The sequence below is a fragment of the Strix aluco genome, chromosome 2 (assembly GCF_031877795.1).
Source record: "Strix aluco isolate bStrAlu1 chromosome 2, bStrAlu1.hap1, whole genome shotgun sequence".
NCBI lineage: Eukaryota > Metazoa > Chordata > Aves > Strigiformes > Strigidae > Strix > Strix aluco.
In genome coordinates, this window is record NC_133932.1 from 50,213,434 (window position 1) to 50,229,659 (window position 16,226).

At 38.4% G+C, this 16,226-nt stretch overlaps 1 protein-coding gene across 2 annotated transcripts in view; it reads right to left on the minus strand.

Annotated features, from left to right (window-relative positions):
* Nucleotides 1-5,724: 5,724 nt before the first annotated feature.
* SMS (spermine synthase) overlaps nucleotides 5,725-16,226 on the minus strand; it is a 51,372-nt gene continuing 40,870 nt past the window's right edge. For both annotated transcript variants that reach the window (XM_074814654.1, XM_074814656.1), the window contains exons 10-11: nucleotides 10,095-10,210; nucleotides 5,725-7,064 (exon numbers count right to left, since the gene is read on the minus strand). In XM_074814654.1, coding sequence (XP_074670755.1) covers nucleotides 7,022-7,064; nucleotides 10,095-10,210 — 159 coding nt within the window. In that variant the 3' untranslated portion in view covers nucleotides 5,725-7,021. The remainder of the gene's footprint in view (nucleotides 7,065-10,094; nucleotides 10,211-16,226) is intronic.

A 16,226-nucleotide genomic window follows, 5' to 3' on the forward strand; every position in this document is an offset into this window, starting at 1 on the left:
CAGTTCTGTGCAATTCGCCTGACACTCCTAGAAGGGAGACTTCTGGGTGAGCACTACACCTCACATCTGAGTTGGCTCAATATATCCAGTGCTCCCAGACTGCTCTGGCCCTACTGCCCAGGTGCAAACACTTAACAGTAAGCCTGCCACACACTGCAGCAAAAGGGCCCAACTGCATGCACAAAGGTTGGGACAGACAAGCACAGCAACTTCCCACTGCATGCTGACAGCTTTGGATCATAGCCAGAAGCAAGCTCTCCACATCTCACATAGGGTCTGAGCTCTACACTGGCTGTAAGGCATGTCTACATTACGGCAAGCTAATTTGTGTCAGAACTGGTGCATATCAAGAGAGGTGCTGGAAGGTGACATGACCATCTGATGTTTTGCACTATTAGACATGCAAGTGACAGCCTGGACAGTTTTGATGCAGAAGTCAGTGTATGTGATAGGATGAGTAAGTGTAGTACAGGCCAACAGCTGCTAGCCCCATCTCCCATGCTTTCCTTAACACTGCCTAGTATCTGCTACAGTCTTAGGCACAGTCAACCATTTCTTCATTTCATATAGGCAGAGGTGTGGCATCTGATCCTAGCCACCACAGAGGTAAAGGCACACAGGGCCTTCACTAAGTAGAAAGTCAAGATCCCAAAGTAGACTTGAAGTTGTCAGATAAGAAGATTGACCTAGCTGAACAGAGAGCTTTGGCTAGAATTCAGGAAAAAAAGGAGAGTTTATGACCTTTGGAAGAAGGGGTAGGCAACTCAGAAGGACTATAAAGATGTCATGACGTTATGCAGGGAGAAAATCAGAAGGGCCAAAGCCCAAGAGACAATACAAAAATGTTTCTATAAATGTATTAGCAACAAAAGGAGGGCTAAGGAGAATCTCCATCCTTTACTGGATGTGGGGGGAAACACAGCGACAAACAATGAGGAAAAGGCTGAGGTACTTATGCCTTCTTTGCCTCAGTCTTTAATAGTAAGACCAGTTATTCTCTGGTTATCTGGCCCCATGAGCCGACATTGTGCCAAGGTGGCCAACAGCATCCTGGCTTGTACCAGAAATAGTGTGGCCAGCAGGATTAGGGAAGTGATTGTCCCCCTGTACTCGGCACTGGTGAGGTCGCACCTCAAACACTATGTTCAGCTTTGGGCCCCTCACAAGACAGACATTGAGGTGTTGGAGCATGTCCAAAGAAGGGCAAAGCTGGTGAAGGGCCTAGAGAACAAGTCATAATGAGAAGCAGCTGAGGGAACTGGGGTTGTTTAGCCTAGAGAAAAGGAGGCTCAGGGGAGACTTTATCCCTCTCTACAACTCCCTGAAAGGAGGTTGTAGCAAGGTGGGTGTCAGTCTCAAGGAGGAAACAGACTCAAGTTGCACCAGATGAAATTTAGATTGGACATTAGGAAGAATTTCTTCACTGAAAGGGTTGTCAGGCATTGGAACAGGCTGCTCAGGGAAGTGGTAGAGTCACCATCCCTGGAGGTATTTAAAAGACATGCAGTCATGGTGCTTAAGGACATGGTTTAGTGGTGCGCTTGGCAGTGTCAGGTTTACAGTTGGACTCAATCTTAAAGGTCTTTTCCAACCTAAATGTTTCTATGATTCTGTAAATGCATCTTGACTTTAACTGTAAGGCACATGGCTCTCTCAAAACCAACTCCAGAAATCGTGAGCAAGTATCTTCCCTTCCCTTAGTATTTAATGGTTAGATATATGGTAAGAATTTCATAATGGTAGTAGAAACATTTTACTACGTTGAACAGGTGAATTTCAAGAAGGATGTTATCCTTTTTAAAAATAGAAGTTAGTGCATGTTCCTTTAATTATTCTGTCTTCATTGGCATTTTAAACAATGAACTGTCAAAAACTTGTTGCCTGAAAAAGACCTCAGTCATCCTTCCACCCCAAATAACTAACCAGTGGTTATAAAACAAACACACCTAAGTGTTACAAGAGATGCCAGTCATTAGGAAGTTAATTTCCCAGAATGTTCCAATGTGAAGCTTAAGAGCAAAATCTGGATAACGCATGGAATGAAATAATAAAAAAAGCAAAACCTTCAGTTTTGATATTTAACTAAAGAGTAGTTAAATAGGAAAGTGTTAGGTAACATTAGCAGCTACCAGAACAAAAAAAAAGCTTCACATAGCTGTATATACTCATCTTTGTATTCTCATCTACAACAACTATTATTTTAGAATTCCATTGCTGCTTGTCTTTGTATATGCAAAGACTACTCACACTAAGATGTTTCCATTATACAGCAATAAAATACTTTTGTCTTTGGGTCTTTCAAAGTAAATCATACTAATAGGGCTGCACAGGCAATATGACAGACAATGTGTTGCACATTCATCACTGAGATCATGAAACTTATTATCCTCTCACATAATATACAACGAAGTTGTCACAGCACTTTGAAGTGAGATGGAAAACCCTATTATGGCTGTAGCAGTGTTTTGGTTTTCATACATTTGCCAGTTCTGATCACGTTTCCCAATTTCACAAGCTGAAGACAGCTGAGATGCCACTGGCATGCTTCTGCCTTCCACGCTCACAATGACAACCCATGACAGTTAAATCCCATAGTTATCTTTCCTTTGGGCTTCATGAAGTTTGCATTTATTTGCTTGGGTAATCTGTCTACCCTAAACACTCCTTAATCTGAATAGTTTTCTTTTGGTCATCATTTCATTTTCAGTAGTGAAGTTCTTTTCCTTCCAAAATACTTAGGAGTCATCTTGCAGTCTACTCAGTAAAAAAGACTCCAAACATTTCCAATCCTTCTTCCTCTGACACCCACAGAGGACAAACCAGGTAGTGCAACCAGAACTCCTTTTTGTATAGCCAGATGTACTCCCCAAATCCCCATCACATCTGTTGTGCTGTCCTGTTTCTGGTTCCTCCTCCTGGCTCATTCCCCCAGTTCCTTCCCATCTTAACTGCTCTTGCATCCTTTCTTTCCTTGGCACTGCACAGGAGGACTTATCATGTTTCCAATTATGAAGCACATTTCACTCCCTTTCCTTCCTCTCTACTTTCTCCATTTCTACCTCTGAAGTTCAAGTCCACTGAAATGTATGACCACTATAAACACTTCTTCACATCCTTCCACCATTCCCATTCCACATTAACTCCTTGCTTCCTAAGGCATACCACATTTCAAAAAGGCACTTCTATGTCGCTCAATGCTATTATTAATCACTCCTGAACTTTGTTTGATACTTTTCTCACTTGCTCCTTCAGCATCTCCTTTAATGATTCCAACTACTCCTTTTTTCTCTGTGGGCAAGGTTTGTTAACTTCCTCCTATTACCCTCAGGCAACATCATCTGCAGTCTTCTATTCCTAAATTTAAGAAATTAAGTACTCTTCACTTGTCCCCTCCATCAAGCTGTCAACACCTCAAACTCTAAACAGTGAAAATAAAAAAGCAAGGGATACCTATCATCCCTGTCATGCATGTAGGTACTCTAAAATAACTCTTTATCCTATCCTTAAAGTCTGTGAGACTTTTTCCTCAAAAAGTTAAGCCTTCCCCCTTCTTTCTCCCAACTACCAAGCCCTTTGCTATCACTGTATGTGGGACAGATGTAAATACTTCTCCTTTCCAGTTAGCTGGAATTTATGTAAATCTCTCTACCATCTCTTTTAGAAGTCACACTCTTCTTTCATTGTCTGACACTATTAATCTTTCTGAGTCACACCCCAGAGTAACTTCTTCAATGTGCCTGTCCTGTTCATGCCCTTCTCCCTCCTTGTTAAACTTGTGCCAAAGCTTGCATCATTCTAAATGTCTCACTTATTTCTCCTAAGCCTATCTTTAGGTCACACAATGAGTCACACTACCACCCAAAGCCAACTTGCCACTTCAGCAGAAAAACTAAAGTTTACACTTACAGACCTCCACAGAATTTGTATCTACACTACTTTATAGAAAATTAACTTTCTAGGCAAAGATCACTGAAGCCTCAAGTGATCCTCCCCACTGCAAACATCAGTGTGCTGTTCCATATTACAGCGTACCTTATCTGAACATACATTATACAGAAAATAACTCAATTTAATGCAAGACAGAAATCTACTCAATAAAAGGACCATTAAATACATTTGTGTTTGTTAGGTGACAAGAAAGAAGAGGTACAATGGTAAGCATCATACCCAACAATTCTGTCAGTTAACACTGAATCCACAATGTATTTAACAATTCAAACACACAAGTAATAATAGTGTACCTTTATTTTAACATGTGCACTGCACTGATGCAGTAGATACAACACCAGCAGTCTTCTCTTTGCACAAACTACTATCAATCAAGTTTTTAAATACTTAGATCACATTTCTAGGTGGAAGCAGCATTAGTGCTAAGAATAATTAAGAAAACCCTAATGTTAACCATATCTTGGGAACTGTCTGCACACATAGTGCAGCAATCATAGCTATTTCCCAACTGGCCTTAAACATGGAAAACTGATCAGCTATAGCAGTTTGTATTTGAAGATTTTAACAGAGAGACTTGCTTTCCTTTAAAAAAAAAATTCTACACTACAGCAACAAATAAATAAAGACTGTGTATATATTTGCTCAGAATCTATTCAGCAACTTAAAAAAATATAATGTTCAGTGTTTGCTGAACTGCTTTATACTGCATCTATCACTTTAAAAAACTTACATTAAAAAAAGTTTAAAGAAAAAAATCCTCCAACTCTTTATACTGTATCACTTGAAAAGGAAAGATTTGCAACCACTGCTGCCTCTCACTATACAATATGTAATCCAGGTCCCCTGGTCATTCCAGGAACTGATTACCAAACATCCCTGCACACCCAACATCTCTGCTCAGGCAGCCTTGTGCAGCAACAGTAAAGAAAAATGCTAGCCTTGGTACAGCAAGCATCTTAAGTCATCTTCCAGTTCACAAGTTTCTTTGCTAAACTCCCCCCCCACACTTGTTGCAACTGATTTCTACATCTATCAAGATCCCTCAGGAACATATACGCTCTCTGAGCCCCATCCCAGTGAAAGTCTGTGCTTAATTTCACCTACATGAGTAATCACACTAAGAATCAATGGGGGTATTCATACTTGCAAAGTTAAGGATACACATAACCGTTCACAGGACATCTGTATTCATTTGCAGCTATACAATATACTGATTGCAGTCCTGTAACATAAGTGAAGGGTCACTACTAGGTTATAGGCAATAATATCAAGGTATTTTCTGGGATGTGTACAACAGCTAAAACACTCAGTGAAATGCAAGACTTTTCCTGTTTAGAGGGAGGCTCTGCTCTTTGGGAGTATTCAGGGATGCACAAGCTGTAGGCCACGGAAGAACTGTGTCCCATGTACATTAAAGAATTAACATTAACTGCAATGGTTTAAAACAATAAGACTGAAGAATACTTCTATTGTCTCTCCAAACAAAGCATTTTAACAGCAACTGTACAACACAATTATACACCACATGAAGAGCAAATTTTTGCAAGTCTTCTAGTATCACTCTGGAATTTTACATAGGCTACTCAGATTTCATAAACAGTTTATATATGTGGGACAGTAATTCTTCTTTATGTATGATTTAAGAATACAGATCTTAGGAATGCTTTTTTGGTTTGTTTTCATTAAGTATCAGGAAGAGAATCAACTCCCTCCAATAGAAGTAAGAAAATGTTGATATTAGATGTTGAATGGAAAAAACATCATTATCGTTCAGGATTGGAGTGTTTAGGGAAATAGTACACTTTATTCCATCTTGGAAAGGTACAGAAATGCACAGAATGGCTATATCCTTCCTACCTCCTCTCAAGTGGAATCTTTTGAACACTGAAAGTTTTAGTCAATACACAGCCCATTCTTACAAAAATATAAACTTTTCAGACAACATGAGAAACAGTTAAAGAAAAATGCTTTCTCTTTCAGAATAGGACTACAATGCAACCTAGCTTCCACTGGTTTTTAGAGTGCAAGTAATTCTAACTCAGCAAGAGCCCCACACAACACAGTCAATCTGCAGCAATACAACCAGGACTCACCTTACTGAAGTATACACACTTGCCTCAAAACATTCAAGACTGGTGCACATGAATCTGGATCACACCCACATTTCTGCCCTCTAAAGCAACCTTTCCTTCAAGAACCTAGTGCTTACCATAGGGTTGAGGAGTGTATGCCCACAAGAACCTCATTACACTCAATGTCTTGCACTGTGGTGGGATAGAAAACCAGCTTTAATTTTCACACTGATAAGAGTTCAAAGTGCCTCTATAACCTACTGTTAAATTCATGCCAAAATCCAAACAATGAATATGGCAGCAGCTAAAGAATTCCATGAGGTGAGAGGTCAAAGATTCTTCTCCTGCAGAAGAGATTACAGCAATGATGAATGCAACTAGAGTAAATAAACAAAATTTAAGACTAGCTTTCTTCCCTTTGCAATGAAGAATTTGGAGTATCCTTTCAGAAGATTTTTTCCTTTTTTTCCCTCCTTTGTGGTTTTTTTTTAGTTATGCCCTTCTATATGGAAGCACTGTGGTGTTCATTTAAAAAAAAGAATTAAACAAAAATCCCTCCATTCTTAAAAAGAATCACAGAAAAAAAAATCTGGTGGAAAAAGAGAACACCCAAAACAAACTCCATGGACCACCCTTCAGGGATGAAATGCTAAAGATGTCTTTTTAATCAACCAGTTTGCGAAGATCTACAAAAAATAAAAAGGATCACATTCTAAAGGTTCAGTGCATTCAGCAGCTATATAGTTTTGCTGCTTATTCATCTTTAAGTTGACTTTCAAAAATAACACCCTAGCTCATCAAAATATACATTTTCCATTTGCTTTTAAATTAAAATAATAATAAAAAACATTTAAAGAATTCACAATCAATAGCATGACTAAGTTTCAGGATCATCTACAGCATATAATTTAAAGGTTCAAGATGCCAATATGCAGCACGTGGCAGGCCTATATGCTCCATGCAGCATGTACATTTAGGATAATCTCAAATAATCTTGATGTTCAGATGTCAGTTTGTTTCTTCCAAATAGTGTAGAATACCCATCTGGGGAAAATAAGTAGTTAAGGAAAAAAAAAGCAGCAAAGTTTGTAGTATACAGTTAAAATGGAAGTCGTTCTTTTGCCTCATATTTCCATTCTGAAAACTTCTGGTAGCTCATAAAGATGGGGTAGGTAAAAATCCCAAAAGTTAAGTCTCCCTGGATCCTCTTTTTGACTCAACAGTTCAAAAGATCATCCCATTTTCACTGAAACTGAAGTCCTTTGCAAACCCATGTTTTCTAACTCCTGTTGCGGACTTTCAGGTGGTGCATTTTTTTGTATTGCAACCACTGAACAGACTACAGAAGTACTTTGGGAAACATGATCAAAGCTTCAGTCAGGAGTGCACCAAGTTGGGATCCCTCTTGCTCATCTTCTCAGTTGTAAAGTATCAAGCTTGAGTAGGAAAGAGACATCCAGCTACCTAATTGTGAAACCCTAACGCAGACACAAAATTAATACTGAGCTGTTCAGCAGCTGAACACTAGGTGTACAGGTATCTTAGTGGGCAAAGATTTAAATGCCTACTGTCTTAAGAGCTTCAACAGGGGTTCTGTTGAACACTCACTCAGCAGATGCATCTAAATTTTGCCTAGGCTCTTCTCTAAAAGCTTCTGCCTTAGGTACTGAAACATTTTTCAGAAAGCAGACCTTTATGTCACCCTGAGCTAGAAACAAACTAGACTGCACTAGAAGCAAATACAGAGCAACTGGCAGCTGTATCAGTGCTCTTTTTGCTGATCCTCTGGGGGTAGATGGGCCCAGCTTCAGCAGAAGCTATGCTCAAACCACAGTTCTGATGTACTCCTGGCAGGACAGACAACTGATCCTCAAGAGCCCTCTTGCCATGGTGGACACATGAGCGAAGTCAGAGCTATGTAATTCCACCTGCTTCCTGAGGAGCAGACAGGAGGATGAGACATGAACATCACCTTTTTAAGAGCTACAGCAACAGCTGCAGAGTAAGGCATAGATTTCTGGGATTTACAGCTTAGTAACACCACATAAAGATATATGCTCTTCTGTTTACACAGTGAGGTCACACATGCTTCACATGGGAGCCTCCATGTTCGCCATAAGGTCTTAGTGAAGGCCTCAGACACACACGTGCTTTCCTTAAAACAGAGTGCTGGCTTTTATATCAAGAGCTGCTTGAATTTCAGATGACCTCCACAGCAACACTGGTAAACACCAGAATTTCAAGTAACAATTACGCACAATAACAATTTTGAAGTAGGCAAAACAAGTAGCAATAACAAGTGATAAGCCAGCTTAGTACTTTGGCTGCATGCAGGTACCCATGCAGGTAACTTCTGGTCAGATTACAAAAATGAATATTTACTTAAGTGAAAAGATTTGTTCAATGGCTCAAGACATTTCAGAATGCCACAAATGTGTCACATCCCTCAAAGAAATAAAACCCTGATTTTTAATTACTTGTCACAATTCCACTGTAAACTATCACATCTCAGTCATCTGTAAGACAGCATTAACCTTCCATTCAGATACATACTCCTACTTGGAAATCTTTAAGTTTCTAGGAAAGTGATAACCTGCACCTGAAATACAAATCAAGGCCAAATTAAAAGTTAGAGCACTTTGGGCTAATCTGAAGTCATCAAGATGACTTCTTTAACATTCCTGTACCTATAACCATTACATCATTGTTAATTCATTCAGAAAAAGCCTGCCCCATTTCTCTAAGAACTGTTCACTTTCAAGCTCCATTATACCTATTTAATGGCAGTTTTAATAAATTTATTGCTAAATATTTCACATCTGTTAACTTACTGGAAACATTTAAATGTGTTTTTCAAAGGAATGAAGTAGCATTTACTACTCAAATAATTTAGAAACATTTTGCATACTTCCAAAGAAACAATGAAGTATTTAAAAGACTTTGAGGATGCATACTTCAAATTACATACATGTTGCATTAAGGCTTGGCTGTTGTAAAGGCAGAAATAACCAGTTTCATTGAAATTGTAAGCTACAAGAGCAAATATCTTCATATCCTATTTCATTTTTTTTGTCTTGAAAACATTAAGATCAAATCTGAGTTTCACAGGAGAGCTAACAATAATAAGAAACAGGAGGAGCTTGTTACAGTCAGTGTGAAGTCCAGAACAGCAGGCTACAGCATTAAACAAAAATCAATATTAGAGACAGAGAAGGGAGGCAAAATGAACACACAGAACAGAAGAAAGGCTGTGGCAGTTTCACACACTTAACATATTATGAATAAGCAGATCCTGCAAAGACCTATCCTGTCAAGAGAGGGACAGCCACAGCAGGCATTACCCTGCAGAAGCATTTCCTGGGAGATCACACAGAAGTGGTAAACACTCAAGGCAAATGAAGCCAGCAGAACCACTCTATAGCAAATCAAAATGCCCCTCTAGAGCCAATGGCTTGAGGCTGAAACTTATAGCTTCTTAACTTGCCTGCCACCCACAAAATGAAGACATTCTGAACTATTTTTAGGAATGGGGTGTTGCAGGAAATGTGTATACCCTTCAACTTGCATATTTTTTTTCATTAACACTAACTAGCAATGATTGTTAGGAACCACTTTTTCCCCCTTAAAAATTCAGTCTGAGCTGTATGTTCAAGAATACATCTAATCAGAATATTTAAAGATCTGGATCACACTAATCTATGTGAAGTTAGTTTGGGTTTTTTGTTGAAGAAAAAAAGGAGATCCAGCCTTGCCAGAACTCCCAGGCAGCACTACCCTGTCATAAAGTTTATCCTACATCACATAAACAGTAGACTTGGAAACACTCAAAAACATCAACAAAAACATAGCTTGATCTTGAAAGGTGCTGAGCATCTCACCAGCAGCGAGTTTATGGCACCTTTAAAAAAATAATTCCTGCAATTATCCTCAAAATAGGACTGAAGTACTATGAAAAACCATTAGTAGTGTTAAAAGTAGAACTGCCTTCTTCAACTTTAGTTCATTACCTCCAAGCAATAGTAGGATAGACATATTAATACACACTCTCTACTCTTTTTCAATCTTTAAGGATACAATTCCATGTAGGATGGAACACACACAGTTTCTTTTGAAAACTCCACAGGACAATAAAGCCTGCTAAGCTGTTCTTCATACAGAGTCAAGGCATCGGTCAGATTGATACAGTTTCCCTGCAGAAAAAACAGAAGAGTCCCAGTTACAATCAAATAATTAAAATTGCAGATGAATATATACATTTTGACATTAACGCCAGGCTCCCACATACTTCAGAACCAAATGCATGCTGTTCTTAATATTTAAGATTTACAAGGCAAATACCGAACAGCTTGTCTTCATTCTGCCTACAGCAAACAACAATTTGTATCTTTTCAAGAAAGGGTAAGTACGGGAGGATTATCTATCTTCTCATTAGCAGAAGCAACCATTACTTTAGAGCTTCCACTTAAAGCAGACCACCATGTGTTGTTTACCTCTAACATCTACTCAATAACCATTTTCTTTATGATTGCTTAAATATATTAGTAAACAGTATTACAACGTCCAGATTTTCTCAGTTACTTAACATTGCCTAGGTCTCACAACATTTAAATGCACTATTAAAAAAACCTATAACCTCTTTATTTTAAACAGATTCTTACACAGAGCAATACAACAAAATAGATTATACAGAATGTCTGTGGCTGAAGGCTACATTGTCTTAAGTTTGTGCATCATGCTTCTGAAAAGGAAGTGATTCTTATGATACTTTTCCTTGGACCCGTGTCTTCTCATTTAAGAATATTAGCAATATCCTTTTCTGAACAAAATAAAAAGAAAAAATAGATCTAAGCATTCAAACAGTGCAACTATGAAATATCTGACACATTGAATTCACAGCATTTCTTCCCAGACAGACAAATATTACCCAAACAAATCATTCTTGGAATACAAACGCATCTTAAGGATTACAAGTGGTAAGGAATTTAAAAAAATCCCAAAACAACTCCTAATTACAAGCACAACTTTGTCCAAAAGTATTAACAAGCAGAAGTTACTGCAACATACACCTGGGATGTCCATATAGAGAAAGTTCTAATTAGAGACGTGACTATCCATATCAGGTTTGAAGATTTAGCAACAACAGTGAGCCCACAGAACAGACTGAACACACACAAACTACCCAAAGCAATGAGTCAGTTGTACAAATTTAATAAAACTTTTTGTCAAGTTTCTTGCCTACATAACTGAGTAGGCTAGATGGCAGTTTATGACCTCAAATACAATGATCTTAATGTGGCAAATACAAGTTATTCAACTTTGCTCAACTTTAAATTAGTCCAAACATAGTCAACCACTGCATTGTTTACAAATTACTCAGCTTTTTTCCAGGTACAAGACACTGAATAAAGATGCACCAAATATGTTTGGTATTTGGTATTGCTGTAGCACAGTATAGAAACAAGACATTCTACGATTCTGGTCAAGGAAGAAAAGATGTTAACATTCCTTGACACGCTAACAGTCAGATGAATTGCTTTGTGGTGGTCTACCTCCCCCACTTTCAGGAGGAACATCCAGCTCAACCTCTAGGCCCCAAACATGATGCCCAACCATTCTGCACGCTACACATGAACAGTAAATTAGATGATTATGATAAATCTACCCCAACCACACAGCACATGCATATCTGGCCATATGTGGGACAGGATCAGCTGTCTTCAGGAGACATCTCTCCCCATCCTTCCCCACTTGGGTTGGGTTTACTACCTTTTACTATAGAAGCCTTTTACCTTGACCTCGCACAAAGCCTACTTTCTTTTTCTGATTTCTAATCAGTAGAAATAAAAGCATTAACTAGCATTTCTCCAGTGTTACTTTCAACAAAATTCCTCAGCTCTCCCACATACTTTACCACTTCTAGTGGAGGAACAATGTTTACCACACAAGACAAGACAACAAAAAAGGAAACTTTAATGTTAATCAATACACAGTTCCTGCTAACCTAGCATACAAGCCAAAGTCCCACAAAATGATGGCAAGAAACCCAAGGCACAGAAGTTTGCTGTTTATTTCAGATCACAAGAACATTAGTCTCGATGATACAAGGATATGTGTTAGGCAGAAAAGGGTCTAGTTAAATCAAAAAAATAGGGGAAGAAACAGTCATTCACTAATACAGTCAGCTTTCTGGTTTCTAGATGACTCTTTCTGCTCATGACTGGACAGGCCAAAAGCCTTCCAGCATAAGCACTTCCAAGCAGAGTACTGCTTTTGATCTTTAACAGCCTTGAACTTTGCAAGAAAGACAAGAACAAGAAAGCCTAAAGCCACAGACTCCACCTACGGAATGACAGTATCTTCCCTCTGCTCTGAATGACTTCTGGAAATGTTTGTGCACACACACAATTTTAACTTTTTTTTCCAATTACTGAATGAGCGATCTTGTCCCTTCCTGCCCTTAGATAACATAACTTGCATCTGACTGTGAAAGAATGCTTATTCAATATTTTAAAGTCCTCTTAACTTGAAATGAAGGTCAAGTTCTATAGGACCCCCAGAACAAAGGATTTATTCAGGACTTCCAAAGTGTCTGCACTACCTATGTTTCACACATGTGCACTGCTCTGCTATCACTGTGAAGCTTCTAACTCCAAGAGAATAATCTTTAAAAAAAGCTGCACTTTACTGTTTAACTTCTGCTTTTCAGTGCTCCCAGATTTTTAACAACAGCCTTAAAAATAATTAAGTGCACACACTGAAAATTAATTTTCACAAAGCAAGGAACTAAGATGAGTTTCACCAACAAATACTACCTGTGCTTTTAAAAAGAATGTATAACAGGCAGAGACTGAAACAAGCAGCAATCTTACTTAAAATCAGTATGTCTAAACAGCTCCATCTACATTGCTTTTTCCATGTAACATCAGGTAACTATAAAGTGTATAATGCACATTCTGACTTTGGGATTTAAACTATTGTTTTATTTCTTTTTATTGGTAGGATTTTTTCACAATGTATTCAAAACATTTCTATTTCTAGAGAAAGTGAAAAGAGACTTCATCCTACCATACTCTCTCTCTGCATTTTTTGCATCATGCTCAATGAGTTTTCTGCATTGTACTCAAGTTTTCAGAAGTGGAAAAGAAAACCTCAACTTAAAATCATATTCTTGAAAGCTCTCCTTCAGAAGAACTTGCATAAAACATGTGTTTGATTATCATTTTGATCGTATTCCACAAATGTGTACTTGTTTATTTGGTACAGAAAGATAGCATGCTTTATACTGAATATATCATATTTGGTTTTGGGTATCAGAAAACAAAAGAGGTTTGTAAAAAAGGTAAGAGATGAACACTAACTGAGCACAACTGCACAAACACAATGAACAGACTAGTGTAGTACTTCTTTAGTAACCTGTTATTACCCAGGGGAGTGTAGCAGTTATTTGGTTCAGCCACCCCTTACCAAACATACAATTTTGTTTCAACATCAGACTGAATGCAAAATAAAACTAAAAACAACGTGTGTAATTTGAGTTATAAATAGAAAACACTGCTAGGTAATTTATGGAGCATACCACTATTACAGAGAAAGTTTAATAGGACACACAATGAGATAAAAGTATCCAGTTTCCCAGCCTGTTGCTTCAGTATTTCATCCTTTCTCCCTTCTCCAGCAACAGATAAATCACTGCAGACAGCATGGAAAACAAATTACAGGAACAATGAAACATGCCAATAAACAATTTTTACTTTTCAAATCCACAGCTCCCCAGTCCCCAAATCAAGATCTTACCTAAAGGTTTTGACATGCCACCTAAATGTTTTAACCTCTCCTTCTAGAGACATCACAGGATTTTAGTTCTGCATACTTACATTTTTAAATTATTTGGCTTTACTCAACAATAAGCTAAGAATTAAAAACAAATCTACAAAACTTAGAGGAACTTATTTCAATAAAATTATTGGAAAAAATCACTGCTATTAACACATTTCTGTAAGAAGTGACTAGCTTTATCAGCTAAGACTACAGTGTTGATAATGATATCACACTTGGATGTTCTTGTATCACTAAAATATGACACAGGGAGCCAAGCCCAGAATGCAATACAGTGATCAGTCTAATAACCTGTGCTCATTTTAACTCCCCCTGCCTAATGAGAATAGTTATGTGGTAGAGCAATACATTTTTTGTTCTGAACAGCCACCATATATTCAAACAATAACTAATACTGAACAGTGTTTAATAAGGTTTAAAGCTGATGACTCACCAGTTATGCTTTTTCAAAGGGAAATAAGCAAAATCAGACTTTTCTCCCACACTGTTCAGTCAATTTTCAACATATACAAAAACCCTTCCAAACTCCTCTGCCCACCCCCCCTTACTTAATCTTTGTTCCATGTCAAACAACTTGACAGGTAAGAAATGGGAGAATGTTGAAGATTTTTTTCTCCTAACAAGCATCTCTCCAACACAAGAATATTTGAAGTAGTTTTAAACTTTGAGATTAACTTATCTGTATTTATAAGACCTTGTTTAAAACAGACAATTCCTGAACTGTTTCACAGACTCTGCATTTAGAGTGTCCTCAGTGCTTGCACACACTTTGACAGCTTATGCCTGTCTCCCAACACTCATTCTTTTGGGCTTTAATAAGGCATACATTCTGTATTACCATGGGTTTAGTTTTCACGTTTCTACAGCACAATGCACAACAGATTTAAATACTAAATACAATTGCAGGCAGACAATAAAAAAACATCCCTTAAAGTAGTAAAAAGAATGTTTAAATTACCCCTATAAGTTCCAGTTAACTTTACCCACCTGTAAGTGGTATGTGTCCATCAACTGGTTATAGGCTGAATTTTGGCCACTATGCTTCCTCCAAGCTTAGAAAGTAACTTGAAAGTAGATGGAAGGGGTCCCTTTCCATACTTGCCCATTTCTTACCTGTGACATTCTTACATGTCTTAACCCTACATGTCATTGCTACCAGACATCCTCGTCTGACAGTATACTAGAGAATTTTATTTTTAATTTAACATGGTTTTCTATTCTTTTGTAATAACAAGTGTCAGAGTTGAACATGGCCAAGGTTAGATTCCCGCCCCCCCCCCCCCCCCCCTCTCACTTGAGTGGCTAAGAAGCAATGCAATACATAGAGCATGAAACACTTTGCAAACCCAGGTTTGAGTTTTGGGTGACAGGGATGGCTTTTAAGGAGATTATGGAGGCAAGCCTGACTGAAGGTATCTCTACTGGCCAAATGATCAATTAATTTAGAACTGAACTCTCAGTAACACAAGTGAAATGTTTGTCCCTTATAGATTCCCAAACTGCCAAGAAATCATACAGGCTTACACAGAAATATACATCTGTTCTTCCAGCCTCTTTCGCACTGCAGTCAGGAGAACCCTGCTCCTTCTTTGGAAGTGCTAATTAGAATATACACACAGCAGTCAAAAAAAGGAGTGTAACTATGGAGCAACATCACAGTGGTCTGGACATTTAGAGGGCAGGGTCACACTATTAGAGAGTGGCCAGGAAGTGACAGCTTGGTAAAGGGCTGTATGTATGTGTGGGAGACATCCGATCCCTTGCACCAGTGATTAGTGCTGTTTACTGGAACCCAAACTGGTGAGTGGTCTCAGACTGTTTCTACCCTGCCTGGGTTGGATGACCCAGACTAGCAAGGAGCAAATTCCTGTTCAGAGGTATTTTTAAAGGTTCCACTTCATAAACAGACTGAAAATGATAGCCTACTCAACCTCAGAGGATTAGATCAGCAGAATGAGAACTTCGCACAGGAAAAGGCATTTTCCTAGCTACACATAATCCACTGACAGAGACAACCTTACAATCAGTCTCTGCATCTTATAGAGCATAGTTTCACGGCTGTTGGGACAATCCTCATGTACTACTTGGAAAGCACAAGATAGTGATGGTTCAGAAAACCACAAACATATCACACTAGTATCTACAAGTACACATACTCCAAGTTGAAAAAAAATCACTTGTGCAATCTAAAAATTGTACTGGCTTTTACAAAGGTCCAGTAGTATAAAAACACTTACCATGTTCAAAAACAAGTCACTGGGAAGGTCCATTAGAGATTAAACCTTGGGATATGCCAAGTTCTTAAATCCTCACTGACTCCCACTCCTCTCCTCTGTGATGGTTAGGAATTTGCACCTGTAACTGGCTCCC